Source organism: Cricetulus griseus, chromosome 2 (genome assembly GCF_003668045.3).
Source record: "Cricetulus griseus strain 17A/GY chromosome 2, alternate assembly CriGri-PICRH-1.0, whole genome shotgun sequence".
In the NCBI taxonomy this organism is placed as follows: Eukaryota; Metazoa; Chordata; class Mammalia; order Rodentia; family Cricetidae; genus Cricetulus; species Cricetulus griseus.
In genome coordinates, this window is record NC_048595.1 from 264683589 (window position 1) to 264709585 (window position 25997).

The 25997-nt window shown below is 42.1% G+C and overlaps 1 protein-coding gene across 2 annotated transcripts in view; it reads right to left on the minus strand.

The window, feature by feature from the left end:
* The window catches only part of Afg1l (AFG1 like ATPase), a 141871-nt gene that overhangs the window by 21851 nt on the left and 94023 nt on the right, over positions 1–25997 (minus strand). For both annotated transcript variants that reach the window (XM_027402231.2, XM_027402233.2), the window contains 3 exons: positions 25746–25828; positions 8779–8849; positions 8422–8522 (listed from right to left, as the gene is read on the minus strand). In XM_027402231.2, coding sequence (XP_027258032.1) covers positions 8422–8522; positions 8779–8849; positions 25746–25828 — 255 coding nt within the window. The remainder of the gene's footprint in view (positions 1–8421; positions 8523–8778; positions 8850–25745; positions 25829–25997) is intronic.

Genomic DNA, 25997 nt, shown 5'->3' on the forward strand with positions numbered 1-25997 from the left:
TCCACTGGGAAACCCTGGGCCTCCACCGTACAGGGGCTAGACAGGCTTTTAAGCAAGTCACCAATAGCATAGCATTAAGTATTCTGCTAAGATTTTTTTTTTTCTCAAAGAAGCTAGGCAGTAGAGTTTACAGTCTGCAGCCCACCTGGAGAGGTGACTCAGTGGCTTAGAACACTGGCTGCTCTTGCAGAGTACCTGGGCTGATATCCCAGCACCCACACATGGCTCACAACCATCTGCAACTCTTCTTCCAGGAGATCTGACACCCTTTCCTGGCCTCCAGAGCACTAGGCATGCACATGGCACACATGCATACACACAGGCAAAACACTCATATATAAAAGAAATTTTAAAAATTTTCTACAGCCATAAACAACAGCCACAAAAGTTCTGTTTTTTGATCAAGTTTAGAAACAGACACAGGGTCAAAGAGTCCTGCCTATGGATTTGCCCCCCAGCAGAAATGTTCTCATACAGAGAACACAGGCATGTGTCTCTTAAGCCAGTTTTTCTTTCTTCCTTCTGGTTTCTCCTCATGTCCCCTTTCATCATGGACATGACCACCAGGACTCTATGTCTGAAAGTCTAATCTAGCCTCTCTTTCATGATTGTGCCTCTAAAAGTGTTTTTTGCTTTTTCCTTTTAAAATAGAAAGTGCCAACAACCTGTCAACAATCTTTCTAATATAGAGATTTTCTTGGAAGACATAAATCAGCCGATTAGTAAAACCCTACAGTCTCACTGAGAATTACTTTCTCCTTCATGCCCCAAGGCTCAGAATAATAAAATAATCCTGGGTACCAGTTGTTTGTGTGCATTTGCCTTTTTAAATCAAACTGTGGTCTTGGGCAATTATGAGAATTTATTCCCAAGCTCTCTGTCATTCTAATGGATGACATTTATACCACCTGAACATGTCCCTGCATCCCTTTCTATAGGTTAAAGTGAATCCCTAAAGTCATGTTGCAAGACAAATGGAGGCCATGGTTACAGAAGATGCACACTGGCAAACAAGTGAGAGAAACAGGTATGGTGCCTTCTAACACCGCAACTATGACTCTTTAAAGAGCCGAGCAGGATTACGGCAGGAAAGACAGAGAAAGAAACACATGGCATTGTTTTCATATTCCTACAAGAAGCAGACCAGCTTTCCACTATGGTCTTTGTGATGTCACTTCAGGCTTACCTGTTGCTTCTGCTTTAGGAGGTTGGCTGGCCACCTTATTAGAGCATGGCTTTGTCAGGGTCAGCACAGGTAAGAAGCAAGGAATTTCTCAAGAATGGTCTTGCTGCTGGAGGAGAGAGGGTCACAGAGATTCCTGGGCCGCCTCAGCCTGCTGATTAATGCCTTCATCCTGATGCTAATTACCACTGGAGCAGCCAAAGACTACCAGCCTGCAGTCTTGGCCAAATAACACAGATAAAAGCTATTCATCCTTTAGCATTTCCTGACAGTGTGCCAAGATAGGCACAAATCAGAAGGAGTTCCCAACCAGTGGCTTCATTAGGAATAAAACCAAACAAAGCAGGCAGTGGAGTGAGGGTTCCATTCAAGAATTCTGTAGAAGATCCTATTTGGTAAGACTTGTAGTTTAACAATATATAAACTAATACGATTTAATTGAGACTGACAGGAAGGCCAGTACATGAATCTGTTTCTCATAGACATTGATTCCTTGGGCACTAAGGGCAAGTGAGTGAGAGGGAGAGAGAGGGAGAGAGAGGGAGAGAGACAGAGAGGAGAGAGAGAGAGAGAGAAAGAGAGAGAGAGAGAGAGAGAGAGAGAGAGAGAGAGAGAGAGAGAAGAGAGAGAGAGAATGCAGGAAGGTGAGAGTGAACATCCACAAACAGCCATGCATATGCATCGATTGATGTATTTTCTGCCCAGACTTTCTGCAAACACACCTGGCCACCTGTCATTTTTAAACCACAAATAATGAAGAGCTCTTGCAAACAGTTACCTGTGAACGCAGTTATTGATTGTGGAACCAATTTTCTGCAGGTGTAAAAATTACATTTCTCAAAGGGAAAATTCAAGAATAGCCAGTTTACTCATTAAGCCTTTAGAATTCAGCTTTGGCTTGCTCTCTCTGAAAATGATTCTTTCATTTTTGGGTCACAAAAGTTTAACTGTATTGCAAGTGGATCCCGGGTGGTGTGGTTCAGGCCCTCTGTTCTCTTAGTAGTCAAGGACTCTTGAGAGCTTTGTTTACATGGGTTCTCTCTGCTAACCTTTGTTATTAATATATTAGAGATTTAAACTAAGGAGAATCTGAATTGTATAAATCCATTGGAATCCACAATGGTAAAACCATTACATGACACCCATAACATTTAAAAACTAGATATATTTTGGCTATATGGGTCAGTAATTGGAAAGGCATTTTTAATAGCCTTTCCAGATAATTATATGATTATTCTTTAAAGCTATAAAGACAACAAGCAGTTCTTTCCCAAGAGGGAGCTAGATTGGAAGAAAGGTCAACCTTCGTGTGGAAGATCTGACCAGCATTATTGAGTCAGGTAAGCGTACTGAAGGCTGACAGGGAGGCTTCATGAGAAATATCATTCCACCATCAAATGCCTGGCTAAGATGCCTTGAAACTGTCTAAGACAATCAAAAATGTGGGAAGTCTCAGAAACTGTGCCAGTTAAGAACTAAGGAGATGACGACCTCAGATGCCAATGGCATCCCAGAATAGAGAAGAGACATGCCAAAATAAGAAAGTGTGAATAAAGTAGAAACTTAATAATACTGTATCAGAGCACAGTTCAATCTATAAAATAGTAGTAACATGGGAAATGTATCAGGTATTTGTGAAGCAAACATTTCAATAGATAGTGTCAGTAATAAAGAAAACTAGATTTGGGAACAGATGTGACACTCTGCACTATGATATCTACAGGAAGCCATGGAGTTGGCCTGTCCTAGCTGCCTTAAGAAACATTTGTCATAGGTTTTCCAGGTTAGAGTCCATGGCTTCTGGGGCACCGTGTACCTTCCAGTTCCTGAGAGACGGATGCACTCCCTCAGGCAGTGAACAGTTCAGGCCACTTTGCGTCGTCTCTCTGTTTGTTCCCTTAGTAGTCAAGGAAGCATGTGAACTGGACAGGACTGTTAGTTTTAGACATCAATCTTGTGTACCCTGTATGGCTTGCAAACGTCATTGTATCCTAGCAACTACAATTGTATAGATCCTGGCAATTGCCATTATAGTCTGTTTCTGGTAAAGATATAAAAAGTCTGATTGCTCTCAATAAAATTGTCACAGTTTTGGTTGTGCTGTGGCTCCTCCAACCTGACCTGATTTTGTTCCTCGTGGCCATATCAGGTGACTTCAGCCCGGTAAGTGCAGGTGCTTACAACTCTCAATTTTTTTTCTTCTTCTTCCTTCCCTTCCTTCCTTCTTTCTCCCCTTCCTTGTCTTTTTTTCAGCTGTCTGGGAATAGTACCTCACTGCAGCACAGGCAAACCTAGAATTCACTGCGTAGTCTAAACTAAGTGATCCTCCTGCCTCAGCCTCCTAACTGTTGAGATTACAGGTGTGCGGCACCACACACAGCCTCCTCTCATTTTTAATATAAACCTAAACTGACCTAAAATTTAGGTCTATTTAAATTTTGTAAAAAAGTTGACAAGAGGGAGTTTTTAAAAGGTTAGTTGTACAGTAGAATCTGAAACAGTTCTGCTGTGAGCACAAGTGTGTGCATGCGCATGTTTGTATGTGTGTGTTTTAAAATTACACTTACTTATTAATGTCATGCATACATGTGGCAGTCAGAGGTCAACTCAATGGAATTGGTTCTCTCTGCTATGTGGATGTATGAAATCCAGTCAGGACATGGCTAGTGACAACCTGTTGAGCCATCATGTCCACCCCTGTCCCCAGCTTTTTGAGGAAGAGTCAAGCTGGCCTCCCAATCCTCCTTATTCAGCCTCCCAAATGCTGGGATTGCAGGCATGTTACATCTGTCCAGCTTATACTTTTTGCATTATTATTTTCTATTAGACTTTCTGCATTTTTCTTCTGTCATGTATAATTTTATAACAGCATGCATTGGATATTGGTAAATATTGTTCCAATAAACTAGAGCTTCCAAATGTTGAAATGTTGAATTATATAAGCACCAAAACAGTTAGCTAGACATGGGAGCAAGCACCTGTGATTTCAGACCTAGGAAGGCTGAACAGGAGGACAAGGAGTTCAAGGCCAGCCAAGTCACAGAGAGACACCGTTCCAACCCTGCTTTCCCTACCCTACCCATCTTCAAACTCCTGTAATTCTGCATTTGTTGAGATCACCATCAGTCTCACAGAAAAAAAAAATGTTCAAGAACCAGGAAGCTGTTGGTATCACGATGGCACAGACAAGTGCCAAAATTATAACTTTCACTCATTTGCTCAAACTGCATCACTGCTAACAAATATTGCTCATTGTTTTACTTGAAATGACAGTCTTCTCTCATTTCCAAGAAATGTCTGTCAAACACCGTGAGGAAATGTCTTCCAAGCTGAAAAACCTCAGTCTGTCACTCAGTCTTTTCTGTAAGAACTGGTAATCTCTAGGGGTGCTGGGGGTGGGGATCTTTTCCTCAAGGCAGCCATGATATTTAGTATATGGGAGTGTCTCATAAAGCCTAACTCTCATTTCCTCACAAAAACATTGAGAGTACATGTTCTCAAAGTTGAAACTTAATGAAATTAACCACTTTTACTGTCCTGTGGAGGGAGCTGTCTAGGCTTGATTTGGCTGCTGTTTCTCTCTCTCTCTCTCTCTCTCTCTCTCTCTCTCTCTCTCTCTCTCTCTCTCTCTCTCGGTGAGCAACCAGCCATGGGGGACACAGCATGGTTTGGTGCCACTGTCTGGATTCAGTGGGTTTTGCCTATCAGTTCTGTAGCACCATTCCTGAAGACCTCACTCCAGTGAGAAGAGCAGAGAGAGAAAGTGTATGTGGGTTTCAAGACTCCTGGGGGCTCACAGGGACCCCTACAGGCCCATGACAATCATGACATAAATAACAGCTAGACATGCCACACCTCTGATGCAGAAAGAGTACCCCATCGGCCTTCACTTTTCTTTGAGGCAGCTCTGATAGGAAGGGAATGGCAGGGAACAAAGTCCATCAAACACCCCGCCCTCCCTCCTCTACCATCCTCTAAGAAGGCATTTCCACCATTTTTAATATCAAAACAGGGACAGAAAGCAGCAATATTTATATGAAGGACCTCTCAGGACTGGAGGAATCTGCTTCCCCACTGGCTTTATGTTCTACCAAAGCCTCAAAGATTTCCTCAGACATGGAAATGTGCAAAGACTCTGAGTGAACTTCACAGCAGAATTGGAATTCTACTAATAAACTGAGACAGAGCCTGCCCAAACATTCCCAGTCGTAATGTAGAGCTAACAAATATAGCATGTAGCTCCCAAACCAGCAAGAAGTTCAAGTCCTGCCTTTGCCATTTACTATCTGTATGACCTGAGGGAAGTTAATTAACATTGCAATGCCTGCATTTCTCCACCTATAACGTGGGACAACCATAGTACCGTCGTTCATTGTATTATACACACTAATGTATAAAGAATGGCTAGAATGACACTTTAGTGTGATTATTAGCTTTTGGGGGGGGCATTTCTAGACAGGGTTTCTCTGTGTAGCCTATCCTGGCACTCCCTCTGTAGACCAGGCTGGCCTCGAACTCACAGAGATCCGCCTGCCTCTGCCTCCCAAGTGCTGGGACTAAAGGCATGCGTCACCACAGCCTGGCTATTGTTAGCTATTATATTTATATGGGTGCCAAGGGCTCGCCTAGTTTGGACTGGTCTTCTGAGCATGACAGTGCTGAATCAGACTGGTAAAGAGAGAGAATACTGAAGATGTCAACAAACCAGATGTTGATCTGCTAGGTTACAGATGTGGGAAGAGAGGAATGCAGAGGTGGAACGCCCTGGACCTGTCTGGTTTACTTATGAAATATGTCAAGTTAAAATCTCCTTTTACCTTTTTAACTAACACACTAATAGATGCGCTGCTACCCACTTAAAAGTCTATAAAAATGTTACCCCTGCCCCTGTGGGTCAAAACTCATCATTACAGACTGTCAACCCATTGCAACAAGCTTGCAGGGTGGCTTTTTCACAGTGATGTCAGTAGCAGCAGCTGAGTGGGTCTCAGGCCTTCCAGAAACTAGCATATGCAATCCAAAGCTGGGACCAACCACCCAGCTGCTTACTCAAATACCTGGGTTGGATGTGTTGTTTTTATCTTTACTGAACATCTTTTGGCAGCTATGAAGTCTGGCTCATAAAATCATTATAACTAATTAAGAGTTTTAGGCTAAATCTGAAGTTGAATGATTTCAAGGATCCTCTTCATGCAACTATTCAGTCTCTGAATTGCCACAATTATAAGGCTGCAAAGAAATGCAAAATCACCATAATAAGAAAATAGTAGCAAGGAACTGACCACTTAAAAATTTTGCCCTTCGTCAGACGTCCTTCATAGAGAGCTTAACAATGAGGAACTAACCACATCCTTCATGCCAATGTCTTGTCAGTCATTCAGAGCTTGTCCAGTGCAGGAAAGATTCCGGTTACCATAGAATAAAGGGCAAACTTGCCCATGCATGTAACTGGCAAATGAAGGGTCTATCTAACCAGAGGAAGGAAAAACTTGATAGAGATAATGACACCACAGAAACGCCAGACAAAAACAACTGGAATGTTCACGCATTAAGATGACACCCAGGAATACATGAGATCTTGGGATGTTTTATAGAAAACGTTTTCCATGCAACTGAACAACCAAATCACGAAGTGAAGGATATAATGGTTTATTGTTCTAGAATTCTGATAAGACAGTTATGCCAAAAATAAATGGAAATCCTGTTATTGTTGATTCTGAGGATTTAATACATAGCTGTTACTCAATCCAAACTTTTGTCAAATAAAAATGAGTAATATTGGTCTTACTTTCATTTTTCAATATTAAGTCCTCACCAACCTTCCTCCCATCACCCCACAGTGTGGTAAAAAGATTATCAGGGACTTGGGATTCTAAGTGGCCTCTTTCTGATACCAAGTGTCCTGAAATAATGAAGCTAGTAAAGAAATACAGACACTCATAATCTGTTCCAAGAGAGTGCCCTGACCTCCTGGAGGCCTCCATAGCCTGCCTGTTCCCTCTCCTCACTGGGCGTCCTACTGCAAAGAGAGGAGCATCTTAGTCCTTCACAAGAGTCAAACTTTTGAGCACAGATAGATTCTCTCCCTGCCAGACAGGTGACTTCAAGCTTAGCACCATGTGCTGCTGGTAGAAGCAGGAAGCCTCATGCCAGCCACAGTAGGAATCAGAGGTTGGGTCTCCATTAAAGGCTCTTAATTAATCCTAATTGTATTCCTTCTAAAGCCCTAAACAACTGCAGGCTGGATTCATCTCTGCTTTAAAGGTGACAAATTCCTGCCTGCCAGGAGTAAGTCAGCCAGTTTTGAGAAACATGCTCATTTACTACTCTGCAGGCACAGGTGACCACGGCCTTCCCTTTGCCTCCAAACAGCTCTTCTGTAGACAACTAAAGTAAAATCAGAGACCAAGGGATGATGCTCAACTGAGGAACTGTGTGTAAAGTCACTTGGTATTCTACTGAGCACTGAGAAGTCCTGAATTTGAAAAGACACAATTCCTATCTATAATGGATCTGCAAAGACTCTCTAAGATGTGTGTGTGTGGGGGGGGTGTGCATATACTTCATCTGTAGGGTAAATTATTTACGATGTAACACCAATGCTTTATAAGTTGACTTCCCTTCATCTGGCCCAAACAGCTCAGATATGGCACAGCAGCCAGGCAATGAATTTGGGAAATGACAATTCTTAACGCCACACTTCCTTAGATGACAGTAATACTACTTCTCTTTTCCCCACACACTAGTCTCACCTCATTTTTTTTCTCTTTGTAAAAATATTTTATTCTATTTATCCATGCACAGGCCAGAAGGCAACTTATGGGAGTTGTTCTTTTATTCCACTATATGGAACTGGGGAATTGAACTCAGGAGGTAAGGCTTGGCTGCAAGTACCTACTGTGCCATCTCGCCAGCCCTTACCTCAATTTTTCTTACTTCCCTCACATGTGACTTTTACAAAAGAGCCTTGACACTAATTTTGCTTCTGCTTCCAGCAACAGTTGATAGTTGCCCCTGCATCTCTAATTCTTTTCTTGAAAGCCCTTGAAAGAGCAGATTTTGTGCCAGTACCTATAAAAATTGTTTGGCAAATAGATGAACATTTCCTATATTGAGACTTTTACCTCAGTTCTGACTCTGTGAATAGCATTTTCAAATCTGAAACAGGCTGAAGGGAAAACATGAAGTAATTTAACATGTGAAAAGGCCAACCAGTCTGGCCAGGCCTGGCTACTTACTCTTTCACACAGCTCTTCAAATGTGCAGTCGGCAATGGTTCCACAGGCTTTATTCAGCTGAAGCTCTCTGCCTTGCACTTTTAGAATCCTTGGTCTAGTTACTATGGGAACATGAACAAAGACTCAATCTTGTCTGGATAATTACTATAAAATTCATCTCTTACAGATAGGAAATGCATAGCTTGATGAATAATAGCACATGATTCAACACATAAATTAGACAAAATGCTGATACAATGACTGCCACTTGAGCGTGGCATCAACCCATATACAGCAATGGAACTTATTAATTGGTCAGTGGAGATTGGGCATTGTGTTCTAAATGTATTCTCTTTCAAGAGAAATTAACTTACGTACAATCATTTTGTTTCTGGGCCAGCTCATCAAACAACTTATCCATGACAGCCTCCACATCAGCCTCACTTGTGCTACAGTGAAAAGAATAATAGAATATGAAATTAATAACACTTGAAGCCAACATCAAACAGCTGCCTGAGCCTGCTTAGCTTTTTGCCCATAAAAAGAGAGAACAGGGTGATATGCTCTAAATACAAACATTAGATTTAGAACACACTTAAAAGCAGAGAATATTAACTCTCAGGTAGACGATCCTGCCTTATTTGCATACATTGAAAGACTTCTGAGCTTCTAGATGTTTCCAGTAATGAGACGATACAGGCAGAGTAAATCCATTAATACTATGTGTACACAATGAGAAGAAAGCGCCTGACTCTCGCTTGCACGCCAAACAAGAGCAAATAGGCAAGGCAGTCAAGCATCCAGCAAGTACCCTTTGAAATCTCCCCTGAGAGCGTACACGTGAAATTAAACATTGAGGGTGTTTTTTTAGAAAAACCAAGCCAAGCTACTGGCGGATTGAGCACTCAGAATAAAATTTCTAGCTTCCAAATACCAACTTGGTCTGTACATCAGAAACTTTATCAGACTCTGTACCGCTGAAAACACCTGGTATAGACTCCTATCAGGACGAGGACAAGCACAGACCACAGTTTCTCTCAAAAGTGTCCTTGTTCGCAGTCCCCCAAGCCCCCTCCTTCTGTGATGCCGTCTTCTATTGCAGCAGCTATGGAGTGAGTCCATCACACAGCCTTTTGTATTCTAATTAGAAACCACCATATGTTAAGGAGCGCACATATAGAAATGTGATAGTGCTATGGCCTCCTTTCTTCTCACTTTTTTTTCAAAGAAGAGTTGATAATTTATCAGTCAATAGAAGAAAATAACTGGTAGAAGAAAGGCCATTCAAAAAAAAAAAAAAACTTCAAGTGAAAATCTAAGTTTCCTCTAATCTTACAAACAAACTTACACAAGATGACCTACCAATATGCTTAATTTTGACACAAATCAATTTTAGCTAATTGTGGAAGCAACTGACATTGCTTTAATAGTGTCTTGTTGAAAATTAGTCATTAAGATTAAGTTGAAACTAAACAAAATTTTTCTTAGCAGGTTGCTGGCATCTGACATATAACCACAGACTTCCTCAACTGTAGCAGTTCCAACAACTTACAAATGCAGCATTGCAGTCATCATGAAGGGCCAGTAGCCACCCACCTCTGTGGGTCTCAAAAATAGCATTTGTCATGGGTTGATTCCAGAAGGAATGCTACTTGACTTTCATAACATCTTATAAGAACTTTCAATTCAGCCACATTAAAATTACTAAATGACACTAGATAAAGAGTGATTCAAAGAGACAAGCACCCAAATTTATTTATTTTTATTACTCTTGCATGTGGAGGCCAGCGAGAAACTCGTGGGAGTTGCTTTTCTTCTTCTATCATGTGGGTCCTCTGGTTCAACTTGGGTCATTAGGCTTGCCAGCAAACACTTTTATCAGCCCCACAAAGAAAATTCAAAATTATCATGAAACCACAAAGTCAAGGTCAATGTCACATCAGCCACATGGATGTTGAGAGGTCATTCTTGGAACTCATTTAGAACAATTTCTACCATGCAGTGGTGTATGCACACACACAGGTCTTTTTGTTTGTTTTAGAAGTAGTGTATGTGTGCATTCATGTGTGTGTTTGGTTGTGTGTGCATGCATGCATGTTCATATGTATGTACGGGTGTACAGTGCATTGTGTGCAGAAGTCAGAGACTGACACAGTCTGAAATTGCTCCCTAGTTGGCCAGGCTGACCAACCATGAACTCTAGGGCTGCCTGTCCCTGAGCTTGGTCCTTCCCCCACCATTGGGACTGCATAAGTACAACTCTGTGCCTGGCTTTTATGGGGGTGCTGGGAATCTCAGCACCTCATGCCTATATGGCAAGCACTTTACCAGCTGAGCCACCTCTCCAGCCCTGACATTATAAAAAAGTCACACTACATAGCCCAGGCTGACCTTGAACTTGTGCTCCTCCCGCCTCAGCCTCCAGAGTGCTTGGTTAATGATCTACTTAAAAATTTATTTTATTTTACTTCTTACTACCAATGTATGTTGGGGAGCATGCATATGCCACAGTGTGCATGTAAGATCAAAGGCCAGCTTTGGGGAGTCAGTTTGCCATGGGTTCTGGGAACTGAACTCAGGTCAACAGGCTTTCTCAGCAAACACCTTTGCCCACTGAGCCATCTCACTGGTCCTAAAGACATACTTGTCAAGGCAGATAGAATGGAGCAAGCAGAATAGGGACACAATTCATCAGGACAGTACCTGCCTAGCATGGCAAGACCCTGGGTTCAATCCCTAGCAACACACACACACACACACACACACACACACACACACACACACACACAAATGCACACACCTACATACATGCGCTCACACATTCACACGCACACTCCTATATACACACACACAAATGCACATACCTACACACACATTCACACATGCACACATACATACGCCAACAGCTCCTTCATAACAAAGTTAGTATTTCATGTTTTTCATGTTGCATTTTATTTTGGTTTTTGGAGACAGGGTCCTGCCATGTAGCCTAGGCCATCCTATAACTTGCAATCCTCCTGCCTCCATCTCCTGAGTGATTAAAATTATAGAACTGCACCACTACACCCAGCACAAAATGATTTTTATTTCAATATTGTCTTGTAAGAATTTTATTACACTACCATAAACAGATACTCTGAAGTTCCAAAATACAAAAAGGTATCAGTGTTAAGTAGTCCAGAGCTAAAGACATTTCACAAGTGCAGTCTGTGTGACACGTGACTACTACCCATCTCCTAGCATGCACTAGGCCTCGGGATAAGCTTTACTGGTGCAGAGGGCAGGAACGGCATCTTCACACTCCCTTCAAGCAGGCAGAGGTGGGTGGCTACTGCATGCTCTGGTGCTTTTGATGTCACTGGACTGATATACAAGAAAGAAGGATAGCAGGAAATGAATTCCTACCATATATTCTCAAGTTCCTTAACAACTGCCAGAAAACCTTTATCTTCCCGCACTCTATTCAGTCCCCAGACTGTTTGAAGAGATGCAGCTACTGGGGTTCTGTGAGTAGCTTTACATTTGTATGTACATTACTGTGAATGTACATAGGATGTGTATATGCAGCATGTGGAGACCAGAGAATAACTCTGTGGGTGTGTTCTCCCCTTCTGCCTTTATATGGATTTGGAGGGGGCAGGTCAAAGCTAGGCCATCAGGCTTACACAGCAAGTGCTTTACACACTGAGCCATCTTGCCAGGCTGCATTAACTTTGTTTTTTTTTTTTTTTTTAGATTTGCATTAGAAATATAAAGAGAAAAAACTTTAATTACCAAATACATATATATATTGTCTTGCACTTGTAACAAAAACCTTAGGCAATTCTAACCCTTGCAGTGTGCCAAGGGGAACAGTAAAAGCTTTCCTTTGTTGGATTACCACGCAGCAGTGAGTTCCTCACACTGCGCTCACCTCACCATCCAGGTCACATCATTGTCATACGTTCACAGAAGGGAAGGGAAGACAGAGATTCACAACTATGCCACCTATCTAGTCTGAATACACAAAGACATAAACTGTCTGTACAATAGAATATATATATATGGTCAAACTGGGAGTGCTCTAGCAATATTTATGTCGTACCACCTAAAAACATGTTACCACATAAAAACTCCAACAAAGCCACTCTCAAAAGACACTTAAGAAGCTGCATGAAAAGATGGCCCAAGCAGGGCGTTGGTGGTGCACGCCTTTAGTCCCAGCACTTGGGAGGCAGAGGCAGGTGGATCTCTGTGAGTTTGAGGCCAGCCTGGTCTACAAGAGCAAGTTCCAGGGCAACCTCCAAAGCCACAGAGAAACCCTGTCTTGAAAATTGTCATGTTAGGATGTGGGTCTGGTTGGAAGATGGATCATGAGGTAAGGCAGGCAGTCACGTGTCCAGGCTCCCAGCACCATGGTGCTCTACTCTACCATGTGCCTTGAAACAACAGACTGAAGAACAGTGAACAGAAAGAAGCCTTCAAAACCATGGGACCAAATAAATCATTCCTCCTTTAAATCTTTTCTCTTGGGTATTTAGTCACAGCAATGTGAAGCCCGAACGGCTCGGAGACTCTGTGCTGATGATAACATTAAGAGGTGGCCTGGTTAATGAATCCATTCTTGAAGCCAGAGTTGTTGGGACGGAATCACTTCCTAAATATCCGTGTTAGGAGCCTGGTGCTGGTTTGTTGTTAATCTCTGCAGATCATGAAACAGAGCGAGAGTTCAAGGCAGAACCTGGTTAGGTTATAATCCTCCCCCCTACCCACAGCCACCACTTCTCAGGCTAGGCTCCACTTTCTACAACTTCTACAGCCCCAAAAGCCAATGAGATGAAACACATGAGCCTGTGGGGACCTTTTACATACAATCCATAGCCACAAGTCTACTCCATTCATAGGAAATTACCTATGAAATGATAATGGCTAACTTCTGGAACAAAAATGAAAAGAACCTAAATAGATATTCAGTGATGAGGAATATGATCAAGTACACTTAGATCCATTTATCAAATGGACTACCAAGCATTTTGGGATTCTGTTGGTGGTGGTTTGTTTGTTTACATATCTCACAAAGTTGACAGAATTGCTAACTTCCTGTAATTTCTGAAGATGTCAATGAGCCTTGTGTTAGTTTGAATGTAATTGGCCCTCATAAGGTCATAGGGAGTGGCACTATGAGGAGGTGTAGCCTTGTTGGGATAGGTGTGGTCTTGTTGGAGGAAGTGTGTCACTGAGGAGGTGGGCTTTGAGGTCTCCTATGCTCAAAATACTCCTAATTCAGACCACTTCCTGTTGCCTGTGGGTCAAGATGTAGAACTTTCAGCCCCTTCTCCAGCACCATGTCTGCCTGCATGCCACCATGTCACACCATGATGATAACGAACTAAACCTTTGAAACTGAAAACCAGCCCCAATTAAATGATTGTCTTTGTAAGAGTTGATGTGGTCATGGTGTCTTTTCACAGCAACAGAAACCCTAACTAAGACACTCCTCTAATAACTGGTTCCAACTCTTGCTCTCACAATTGTAATTGCGCCCTTCACCTCTCTCTACCATTCCTCATCTTCCCCACAATGCTTTCATAAAGAGGGAGAGGAGGCCAGACATCACTGGCCTCGGTGGCCAGTGAATGTGGCCTTGGATAAGAGCTTTTCCCTGCCCTTCTTCTCAAGAGCTGGTTATTTTCTCTAAAGAAAGATTATGGGGAGGAAGCACTGTTTACAGTAACTACTCGGAATGAAGAAGGAAGTGTGTCACAGGATGAAGGCCTTGAGAGCTTAAACTCATGTCATTTTGAATTTACTCTCTCTGTTTCCTATTTGTGTTCAAGATGTGAGCTCTTAACTGCTGCTCCAGACACCAAGTCTTTGCTCCATCATCATGGATTCTAACCCTCTGGAACTGTGAGCCCAAAAATATTCCTTATGTATAAGTTACCTTGGCTATGGTGTTTGATCACAGCAATAGAAAAATAATACAATGCCAATGTTCAGCACAGTTGATACTACTATCATTTATATTCCAACTGGCCATGGCAGTGAAAAAAACATACCACAACTTCTACAGTCTTGCTAGAATTTTACAATTCTTTCCATTGTAATGATTATGGTGTGCGCATTATAAATGACTTCAATGTCAATACCTAGAATTCTGCATCTCTTTTTTTAGTAATGATTATGGTGTGTGCATTGTAAATTACTTCAATGTAAGTTGCTTCAAATTATTTTTAAGTATGGATATAACATAAAATAATACATAATTGAATTAATGAAATAGTTAAGCCAGAAATATTTTCTTAATGAAATATCAAGATTATATAAAAGAATGTAAAATTACATTTCAAAACATCCAAGAATCCCTCCGCTGTTTTTTCATTTCTAAGATTTATTTTTACATTATGTGTATGGATGTTTTGCCTGCATGTATGTCTGTGTACCATGTGTACAGTGCCTGCAAAGGCCAGAAGAGGGTGTCAGATCCTCTGGAACTGGAGTTGTGGGTGTTTGTTAGCCACCATGTAGGCACTGGGAAATGACCCTGGATCCTTTGGAAGAGCAGCCAGTGTTGTCAACCACTAGGCTGTCTCTCCAGCCCTCACCCTTGGCTGCTTTTAAGCAGGAAATGTCAAGTATACATTATTTTTTAAAACTTCAGCCAAAGAAACTGCATTCAAATTCAAACAAGAAAAGAATATTTGTTACCTGCCATGGCAAACTGGAGTAACAGCAACGACTCTATCAGAGTTCTGAAGTAAAACCTCTTAAAGGGATGATAACATTCCCTTAAATAAAACTATTCTCTAGTCAGGAATACAACTATACCCATGAAGCTCTAATGAAGGACCAGGATTTGCTAGGTTTTTGCTTTCTTAGTTTGGGTTTTTTAAGATTTATTTTTATTATTTTTATCCTTATGTGTGTGTTGGGGAGCTGCATGAGCTCACAGAGGCCAGAAGAGGGCACTGAGCCCTTTGGAGCTGGAGCTATAGGCAGTTGTGAGCCACGGGATATGGATGCTGGGAACCAAACTAGGGTCCTCTGGAAAGACGAAACATGAAGACATTTCTCCAGACCCTCATAAGAGTTTTAAACAAACTTTTGCGAATTTATGTTACACTGTGCCTTTTTCCTAAAGACCTTACAACAAAAGAGGGTTGGGTTTTGGAGAATAGACATGGTACCCAGTCTCCATGACAGAGGGCTGGAAGCTCAATCTCTGAACAGCCTAGTTAAGAGGTTTGAGGGCTGGAGAGAGCTCAGCACTCATGCCATACACCTGGAATCCCAACACTGGGGAGGTGGAGATACAAAGGTCCTTGGGACTTGCTACCCAGCCAGTCTAGTGGAATTGCTGAGCTCCAGGTTCAGTGAGTAGCTTGTCTGGAGGAAAAAAAAAAAAAAAAAAAGATGGAGAGAGCTGAAGAAGACATCTGACATGGACTTCTGCACCCCTCCCCACACACATGTGCATGTGCACCTGTACAAACATATGGACACACACATACACACACCTCTGAGTTTTCTCTTAGAGCTACAAAATATATGGCCCACACATCAATGAAGCAAATATCCCATTGAGTTTTATGTAGTTCCATTTTAGCCATAAAGAGGTATTTCCTGGGGCTGGAGAGATGGCTCAGTGGTTAAGAGCACAGGCTACTCTGCCAGAGGACCTGAGTTCAATTCCCAGCAACCACATGGTGGCTCACAAACATCCATAATGTGATCTGGTGTCCTCTTCTGGCCTGTGGGTAAAACACTGTGTATATAATAAATAAACAAACCTTTTTTTTTTTTTAAGAGGTATCTCCTAAAGAAGGGAAGGGGCATCAAAATGACAGGAAGACAAGGGAACTGGATCCAATGCTTGAAGAGTGTTGTTCCCTTCCTCTCTGGAAGGAAGCAGAAAAGGAACGGGAACCAAATACTCATGTGGTCGCATCTTAGCAGCTACTAAGCACCCCTGGGTTGATCCCCAGCTCTGCAAGAATTTAACTGGCTTGCTTCAGTTCCCTCGAGACAGCTGGACTCTGGGTAATTGCTCATGGTACAACACTACTATATACTAGGCCTCTGTGAAGATAAGATGCAAGAAAAGAAAATCTGTCCACAGCTAATCAAAAGTTGACAGAGAAAGAGCATTGGGGTAATTTCTGATGTGAAGCAAAGGCACTCTTTTCCAAAGCTGCCCCTCTCCCCCGAGGGCCAAGACAGCCAGAGCACAGCACAGCCCCTTTCTTCTGCTCTGCAATGCCTGAAACCGGGCCATCTCATTGCTCCTGTCACCTTTGTTCTTCTCAGGAGCAGGGCTGATGGGCAGCTTTCTACTTCCTGTTGAGCAGTACCACTGTGTCTTTAAGTCAGAAAAGCTCTGGAATCAACCACTGTTCGGTTGCCAAGAAAACTGGCAGCAGCTCCCACAGGAACCCTGAGCACAGTACCTGGATTAAAAGCCCGATTGCTTTGGAAGTATACCATTGAGACTTATCTTTTCCACATTAGATCAGTAAATAGCAAAGAAATTCATCAGTCATTCTGATCTTGAAGAACATTTTTACAGCTGAAACCAGGCATCTAACATAAAACTTAGCCTCAAGGAAACAGAACATGTTGAAAATGAGCTTATTATTGCTGGATCATTTGAAATTCTCAACAAAAATTCCCAAACACTTGGAGGTTTTTGAAAGAGGGTCACGCATGAATTTAAATGGAAATTAATTTCTTCAAGAACCTCCCACTTCATTAGGATTGACTCAAGGGGACAGAATGCTAACCACACTTTGCTCCTTTGTCCCCTTTCAGAAATCAACAGCTTGGGAAGGCATCAACAAGTGGAATAGGGCCGGCTTTCCTCAGTCCCTGGCGCTCCGTGTTCTCTACGCCACAGAGCCAAAGTTGATTTGACAGAGAAATTTCTCCTTCCTCTTGGGGTTCTTTGCCAAACTTTCCTGGCAGAGTCTCTGCACTCTACCGATTCCTTGTGCATTCAGGCTGTATGGCTCTTTGTCCTCTCACCAAACACAATCTGGGGCTGGAGGCAGGTCTAAAATTAAGTTGGTTTATACTTGCTTTAATATAAAACAGACTTGGTCGCATTTCAAATCCTGTAGGTGTATTTTACATAACGGAATCGGTTGTTCAAATGGATTTTTATCCTACTGTTTATCTTCTCAGTCACGAAAAGGCTTAATTGACTGTTCAAAGATCCGTTTCAGTCTCCACATTCCCACCCTTCTCAGTCACCTGGTGGATAATTTCCCTGGCTCCATTAATCTTGACCTGTATATAATGCAGAAAGTGGGATCTCCTCAAATTGCAGGGCTTCACCCGTCTCGTCTCCACATAAAATGTGTACTGACTTTCTATGTTGCATTTACCTAAAAGAAGCCAGGAGCCTAACATGCAGAACTGCAGGTTTGATACATTTTTTAAAATTCCTTTTGTTTATAATTTCAGAAAGACAATATGAACAAAAGGTTTTTAAAAACAATGAAGATAAAGAGAAGCTGAATAATGAGGCGGGGGAGGAGGGAGGCGAGGGAGTTTTAAGAGCTTTTTTAAAAAGTCCCGAGCAAGTAACTAAGGACCCGGGACTTCTGCCAGGTCAGTTTTTCTTGTCCTAGAGACTGACTTTCAGTTCAATCTGTGATCTGTTTGAAGATGAAATAACAAGCTGATAAGAATGCTAAGAAACCTGAGCTGAGCATTAGCTCACGCCTATGATCCCAAAATAGAAGAGGCTGAAGCAGGAGGGCTGTGCAAAGCAGCCTGGGCTCCACAGTGCTATGTCTACACTGTGTGCACGTCATCTGCTCACACGGTATATGTCTACACTGTATTATCTACAGCTGGATACTTTGGCCAGTGTGGGTAAGCGGGAAATGATGAGCCAGCTTTGTTCTGTGACAACAAGCCTGAGTGTCCTGTGGTGTGTGCTGTCACTGCCACACACAGTTCAATAGAGAAAAAGTGGTGTGCTGAACAGACTGGAATAGCTGGTGTGGAAGTGTACCACTTGTTAGGTGGCATTTCAAATACTTTCACACAGTTGGTATTAATTTCTCATTCAGTAGCCCTTGAGTTAATGTGCAATTAATTACTACTTAAGTGTACATCCAAATTATGTCAAATAGAACACTTTCATGGTTTTAACAGCTAAAAACTTGAAAAACAATTTGTGTGATTATGTCCTACAGGATATGAAGCAGGAAGCTGATATTTGTAACCATGTATGTTTACAACATGGACTTGTGCACTTATAGGGTACAGTGAAAGACGGGGTGTTACAATCAACCTCATTGAAAGGAAATGGACTATAAAATAATAACATTAATTCCAAACTGAAAGTTCAGACTTCGGCTTAGGGATCTTCAATCATAAACTTCACACAAGCATTCCAAAAACAAAACAAAAAAACTCCAAAATCTGCAATACTTCTGTTCACAAGCATTTTGGATAAGGGTATTCAACCTGCCCCATGAACAGCTGCAAACAACAAGTCAGCCAGCCTAGATGGAGTGGACAAACTCACAGAAAGATACAAATCAACTATCACCTGACCCGAGGAGGAGGCGGTGTGGGAGAGAAGGAGTGCTTCCAAACGTGTTGTGAGGCCAGCACATCCCACTATCAAAACCAGACTGAAACATGTTCAGAAAAGAAAGCCAAGGATGCCCATCTCTTCTGACTACAAACATGAACATCCCAATAAAGTACCGGCAAGCCTAACTGAGCAAAGCCTTCAGAGGGTTCTATTCTGTGATTGCTGCAGTCTGGAGGTAAAGTGCCCCACCCTCTTTCACTGCTGTTAAACGTACGCTAAAGGTGTGGTTCCCAGCTCATGGCACTACTGGAGTGTGGAGGAACCTTATGGAGTGGGGTTTCCGTAGAAGGCAGTTAGGTAAGAGGGGTACCCTCAAATAAGTCATCAAGACATCGATACCCTTGCATCATCCTTCCACTCTTGTTTCTGCTTGCCAGCTGCCTTGGCCCCACCGCACTCCCAGTCAGGATGTCCAGCCTCAACACAGGCCCTAAGACAGTGTGGTGCCATCTACACACAAATGGGAACCTGGGAAACCATGGGCTGAAATAGGAATCTCCTTCTGCTAAGTGGTTTCATTCAGACGCTTTGCTCAGAGATGGAAAACTGATGAGTATGACAATATTTATTCCAGAAATGCAAGGCTAATCTAAAATCTAAAAATCAATTAGTAGCATAAAGTGTGTTAATATAACAATGGATCCAAATCACACAATTATCTTAGTAAAAGCAGAAAATGCATTTCACAAAATCTAACATGACAAAAATGTTCAACAAACCAAGAAAAAGAATATTATTAATTGATAATAGACATCTATGAAAACCCCAGAGACAATGGCGTAATTAATGGTAAAACTGAAGTCATCGCCTCTAAGGCCAGAAACAAGATAAGGCCCATCATCTTGCATCTAATCTTGTACTGTATGTACTGGAGCTCAGCTCTGTGAATGGGAATTAGACAAGAGAAAAATACATAAAAAATGCTGGCTTGCAGAGAGCGAAGAGAACTGTTTTTGTAGATACCATTATCTTGTATTTAGAGAATTCCAGGAATTCTACTAAGAAACCAATAAACCAGTTCAGCAAGGTCAATATGCAAAAATCTGTTGCATTTTATAGTAGTAATAAAGACACTGAAAATGAAATTGGGGGAAATTCATTTATAGAGCATAAAAAGAATAAACTACTAACAAATAAATTTAACAGAACTGTTAAGCATATTGTATATTGGAAACTACAAAACACTACTGAACGAGATTAAGACCAGAATATATAGGCAAGAGAAACTTGTCTAACTGGCAAGAAAAGGTGAGATCCAAACTACAACTAACAACCTCTGGGATACAAACACCTGTAATATGATTATGGGGTATAGTGAAATGGTCCCAAGATGTCCCAGACACCTTCCAAACCCTGAAATGGCAACATTCTAGGCAGAAACTAGAACTTTGCCAAAGTTTGGCTAAGAGATGGTTTAGCTCTTAACAGCATACTATTCTTGCAGAGGACCTGAGTTGGATTGCCAGCAGCCATGTAGGGCAGCTTACAACTGCTTGTAACTCTGGCCTCTAGGCACCACACTCATATGCACACACCCACAAATAGACACACTCATACACATAATTCATAATCAAAATTAAGGGGCCGGAGAGATGGCTCAATGGTTAAGAGCACTGGTTACTCTTTAAGAAGACCAAGGTTCAGTTCCCAGCACCCGCACGATGGTTCACAACTACCTCTAACTCCAGTTCCAGGAGATCTGATGCCCTTTCCTGGCCTCTGAGAACATTAGGCATGCATGTGATACACAGACATACATGCAGGCAAAATACCCAAGCATATAAAATTAATTAATTAAATTAAATTTTAAGTCTAGGAAAAAATATGCCAAGATTTTGGGTGTGTGAAGGTGTGGCAAAGAAGCTAAGACACATTCTTAACTCAGTGATGTGGTCCTCGCAGTTGAAGGATGGGAGAGAGCATCTATACAGCACATCACAGGCAAGAGGCAGGATGCTTTCAACTGTGGGGATCTGCGTGTGTGAACATGAGCTTCATTCTTAGTCTTCAGATCTTTTTTCCTTAAACAGATCTCTCGCCTTAGAACACTGAGGGGTTTTCCTTTTCTTTCTTTCTTTTCTTTCTTTTTGGCAACTAATTGTTGCTTTTTAAAAACTGGTACTCAAAGATACAGTCATGAAAACGATTATCTTCTTGAAAGAGATATTTCTGGAGTAGAAAACTGAAAGTTGCTGTGAGATGCGGCTTCTACTGGGAAAGTATTTAAGAAAAAAAGTTACTTTTGAAATCTGCTCAAAGGATGGATGTGTGTGTGTGTGTGTGTGTGTGTGTGTGTGTGTGTGTGTGTGTATGTGTGTGTGTATCTATATATAATTAAGATGGTCTTGAGATACTAGACAACTAACCGTGTGTTTCCTATGGATGCTATGTGGTGGTAATGACTCTAGTGGATGCCTGTTGAAAGAGCTGGTCCTCTGCAGATCTTTTTCCCCCCTCACACTGAGCTGCTGTGCCAAGAACGCAAGGCCTCAACTCTCCCCAGAGCTGTATTTGTCATGAGCAACCTTGAGAAAGGCAGACATGCTTCTTCCCAGCCAGAAAACAATAGCTTCCACACAAGCTCAGCGCTCCTGTCATGTCACAGGATTCCATGCCTGAACTGGAATCATCCAGACCTCAGAAGAACTCCCTCCCACCCCAGGAGACCCAGGCACAAGGACGCTATGGCATATTCTAACACTCAGGCTCGTCTTTGTACCATACAACTAAAATCCTGTGTTTCTGACCTAGGTTGGTTGTTTCTTTTGTCACACAACACTAGAGGTGATCTGTGAACTCGGGGGTAGAGCACATAAGCATGCCAGGTCTGCCACCTGTCCCCTGTTCAGTTCTAAGTCTTTCTGTGAGCAGCCAGGAAGCTGGCTTAGTGGGCAAGGTGCAAGCCCCTGCACCTGAGTCTGGATGCCTATACCCATGTAAGAGCCAGGAGCAGTGGTGTGAGCCTTCGATTCAAGCACTGCTCAGAGGGAAGATGGAGACAGGAGGATCACTGGAGCTAGCTGGCCAGCCACTCTGTGGGTCAGTAAGAAAAATTCTAACTCAAAGATAAGGCAGAACCTAACACCAGTCTCTGGCCTAACACACTAACACACACACACATGACATGTACCTGTATACATACAAGTACATTACATTTAATAGACACACACACACACACACACACACACACACACACACACACACACACACCTGAGAAGAGAATGAAATCAAATCGTTCCACAAGGCCATGGCTGCTGTATGGAGAATAGGGGTGAGCTTGGGAAAGATCCATTGAGTGAATAGGAAACATTCTAGATCCTTCCACAGACTCAGCAGGAAACACACACACACACACACACACACACACACACACACACACACAACTCAGTTTCTAATAGCAAATGAAAACCAAACAGCAAACTTTAGACCGAGGTGACCTGAAATCCTCTCTCTCTTCAGGAAACCAGTGGATCCTCCTGTTGCAGAAATGACAGCACAATAGTCAGGGTAGTGTACCATGGGGCCCCTCCATAGCTGCGCCTCCTGCTGGAAAGATGTGTTCACTGCATATATAAAATGGTATCTGCTACCAGCCCCCAAGAGCTCATATGAGGCAGGTAAATTCTTGGGAAAGCATAAGACAGGTCAGGTTTGACAAACTCCACATGGTTCAAAATGAGTCAGTGGTCCAAGTGGCCACCCAGATGCAAATGGCAAACCCAAAGCTTAATGGAGTTGCCTGGTTTCAACACAGCACAGACTGTTGTCACCTTTCTTACATAGGCGTCCCTCTGATGCCTGGTCCCCAAGCATCCAGGAGGAAACTGAGGAATAAAAATGCAGCTACTGTAGAATGGATAACGGCTGGATGCTTTCATCCAGGTGGATGGATGAAATTCCCTGTGGCTGGCAACTTGCTCACATTGACTAAGTTTGTCATGGTGAGATCGAAAACTACTTGGGATAAGTCAAAAGTCTCTGGAACTTTCTTAGAAAGGCCAGGGAGATGGTCGAAAGGGTAAGGTGTTTGCTGCACAAGCCTGATGCCTGAGTTTGGACCCCTGGGACCTAGTGTGAAAGGATGTGGGGATATGTGCCTGTAATTCCAGCATTCCTCCTGTGGCGACACGGGAGGTGCACATGGGAGCATCCTCCTTGCCTGGGGTATGCAGCACAGGAACGAACACGACCCTGACTCAAACAAAGCAGAAGGCAAGAGCTGATAGCCAAGACTATCCCCTGACCTCCACATGTGTGTTGTGACACAAGCACACCTTCACACTTGAACACACACACACACACACACACACACACACACACACACACACACACACAAATCCAAATATCATACACCGAGATTTCTAACTCAACAGGACTGCAGGCAAACAGACAATACCTGTGTGAACAGTTCTGAGGAAGCAGACAATATTCTGAACAACAGACATTGCTCCATGTCAGCTTAGCAGGTTGTTTGGATGAGATCTCTGGTTATTTTTAGTATTATTCGGGTTCTAGCTTGGGACATTTTCCATTGTCTTTGGAAAAGTGAAGTGCAGAGCTAATGGATATTTCTAGTCTCAGTCCCACCACCCTGAACGCACCCACCTCATCTGAATATTTCTATTTAATTAAGGATCGTATATAGGATTCTGTTTGTAAAGAAGTCCAACAGTGGTTGATATCCCCTAGAGAGAAGGTAGGCTTCTCTTTTTCAGGCATTTGAACTCTAGTAAAATTGACAAGGGAGTAGTCTGGATCCACATATTCCAGATTTTAGCTGCAGAGTTATAATGAGAAACATGTTTTAACAGGGCAAAAGAATAACACAAGGGGGACTAACTTTTTCTATAAATGTGAGATAAGCTGGACCTGGGGACACTGGCCAGTAATCTCAGCTACTCAGAAGGCTGAGGCAGGAAGTTCACAAGTTCAAGACCTGCTTGCTCTTAGAGGGACTCCAAAGCTAGGCCCAGCCACTCAGTGAGTCTCGGAACAAACAGTAAAGGAGCTGGAGGGCCGCTGAGCACTCAGAGCATGCACTGCTGTAACAGAGGACCTGAACACGGTGCCAGCACCCATTTCAAACAGCTCACAACCACTGTAACTCCAGCCCCAAGGGATCTGACCTACGGGGTACCTGTATTTACACATACCCACCCCCAGCACAAATTGTAATTAAAATAACAAAAGTAAAGCTTTTTAAAACTAATAAATATAAAGTAAATCACAGAGCTTAGGGGTAATTTAGAGGTAGAGTGTTTGCCCTGTGTCTGTAGGAGCTTAGGTGCAATCTTCCATACTATAAAAGAAAGACAAAAGAAATCCAATTGAAACAGACCTAAGCAGATTCTTCTCTTACTCTGCCATGAAGGACTTTTACATTTAATCATAGGCAGGCGGATCTCTGTGAGTTCAAGGCCAGCCAGGTCTACAAAGCAAGTTCCCAGACAGCCAAGGTTACACAGAGAAACCCTGTCTCAAAAAAAAAAAAAAAAAAAAAAAAAAAAAAAAAAGGAAAGAGAAAGAAACTCCTCACTAAGAAATATTTTAATTCTTCCATAATAGTGTACTTTGCCTAAAACAGGAAATAAGAACTGCTCCCTTTGAAAAAAAGAATAAAAGAAATAACTATTTATTGATAAATACCACATATTTGAAACAACAAGAAATAGGCAGTAACAAGTCAGGGAAGGGTTATGAATGTCAGAAAAACCAAAGACCCAGGAATCCTCCAGATAAAAGAATCTGGGAAGAAAGCGCCCATACAAAAGCAGACAGTGGTGTTGGGGGAATTGTTTTAAATTATAAAGTACTTTAAAGATTGAGTACTTACTGGGAGACAAGACGCTTCTGTAACAACTGCCGGAATCTGAACATAAGCCGAAACAGTCCCTTTGGTATGTTGTAAAGTATGCAATTTTAATTATGTGATTTTCCTGGCTAATTTCTGCTTCAAAACAGTAAGTACCTCTGCTTACAAGGCGGCAAAGACAAGAAGTTTTCTCAACCTCTTGTATGCACGTTGTCATCAAAATTTAAATTACCAGCAACATTCCTTTTAGTTAAATCACACTTAAGCCGGTGATGTGGTCCCTGAGATTCCATATGTGCCAAACACTGTCGGCAGACACAGAACAACAGTTGCATCTACAGAGCACTTTTTCCTTCCCAGGGTTCTCACGAGTGACATTTTCAGACAAACTGTATTTGTTTTCTCAGCATAACTGTATGTGCTGAATACATCTATTGTTATAAATTGCTCCTACTCAGGAGAAGCTCCTAAAAGACTTCAGGAGATACACTGTTTCATTTGCATATGGGATACATTTTACATCAGTTCTGCACGAGAGTCAGCCAACAACAGCAAATACAGACAGATTGTCTGACAAAATATAGCAACAATTTGGGGGGACAGAGATGGAACACGTGTCAGAAGATGTCCACAAATAATTAATTCCTTTAGCACATTGAAGATACTCTCTTAGTCTCACAGTCTCTTTTGAGGGGACACTCATTACTTCCCTACCATCTGTCATCTCCCAAAAACCTAATTAGGGTTTCACCCAATCACATATTAGAAATGATGCTAATATGGATGGCTAAGGCAGTATAAAGTTAACATCATAACATTTTGTTTAAGAATTATGAAATTCCCAAGTAGTTTTTCAGGTTCTAATTTTCTTAATCTTTTCCTGATAAGTTATTAAATTGCAAGCTTGGAAAATTAAACACATAGACACAGAGAGAAAACACTTACAGGTAGTAGAGTTTTCCTGCAGGAGTGAGTTCCCTTTTCCGATAATCTATCCCAGAATCTAACTGGACCGTATTGCAATATTCCTATAGTACAAACATAGAAAACATCTTTTAAAACAAGAAATATATTTGACTTAAGACCCACTCCATGAGATGGAAACCATACCCAACATTGCTTGGGTGACCAAGAACCAGAGACAAGATAGCCCAGGGGAATAAACACCAATGTCTACAACAACAACAATAATAAATG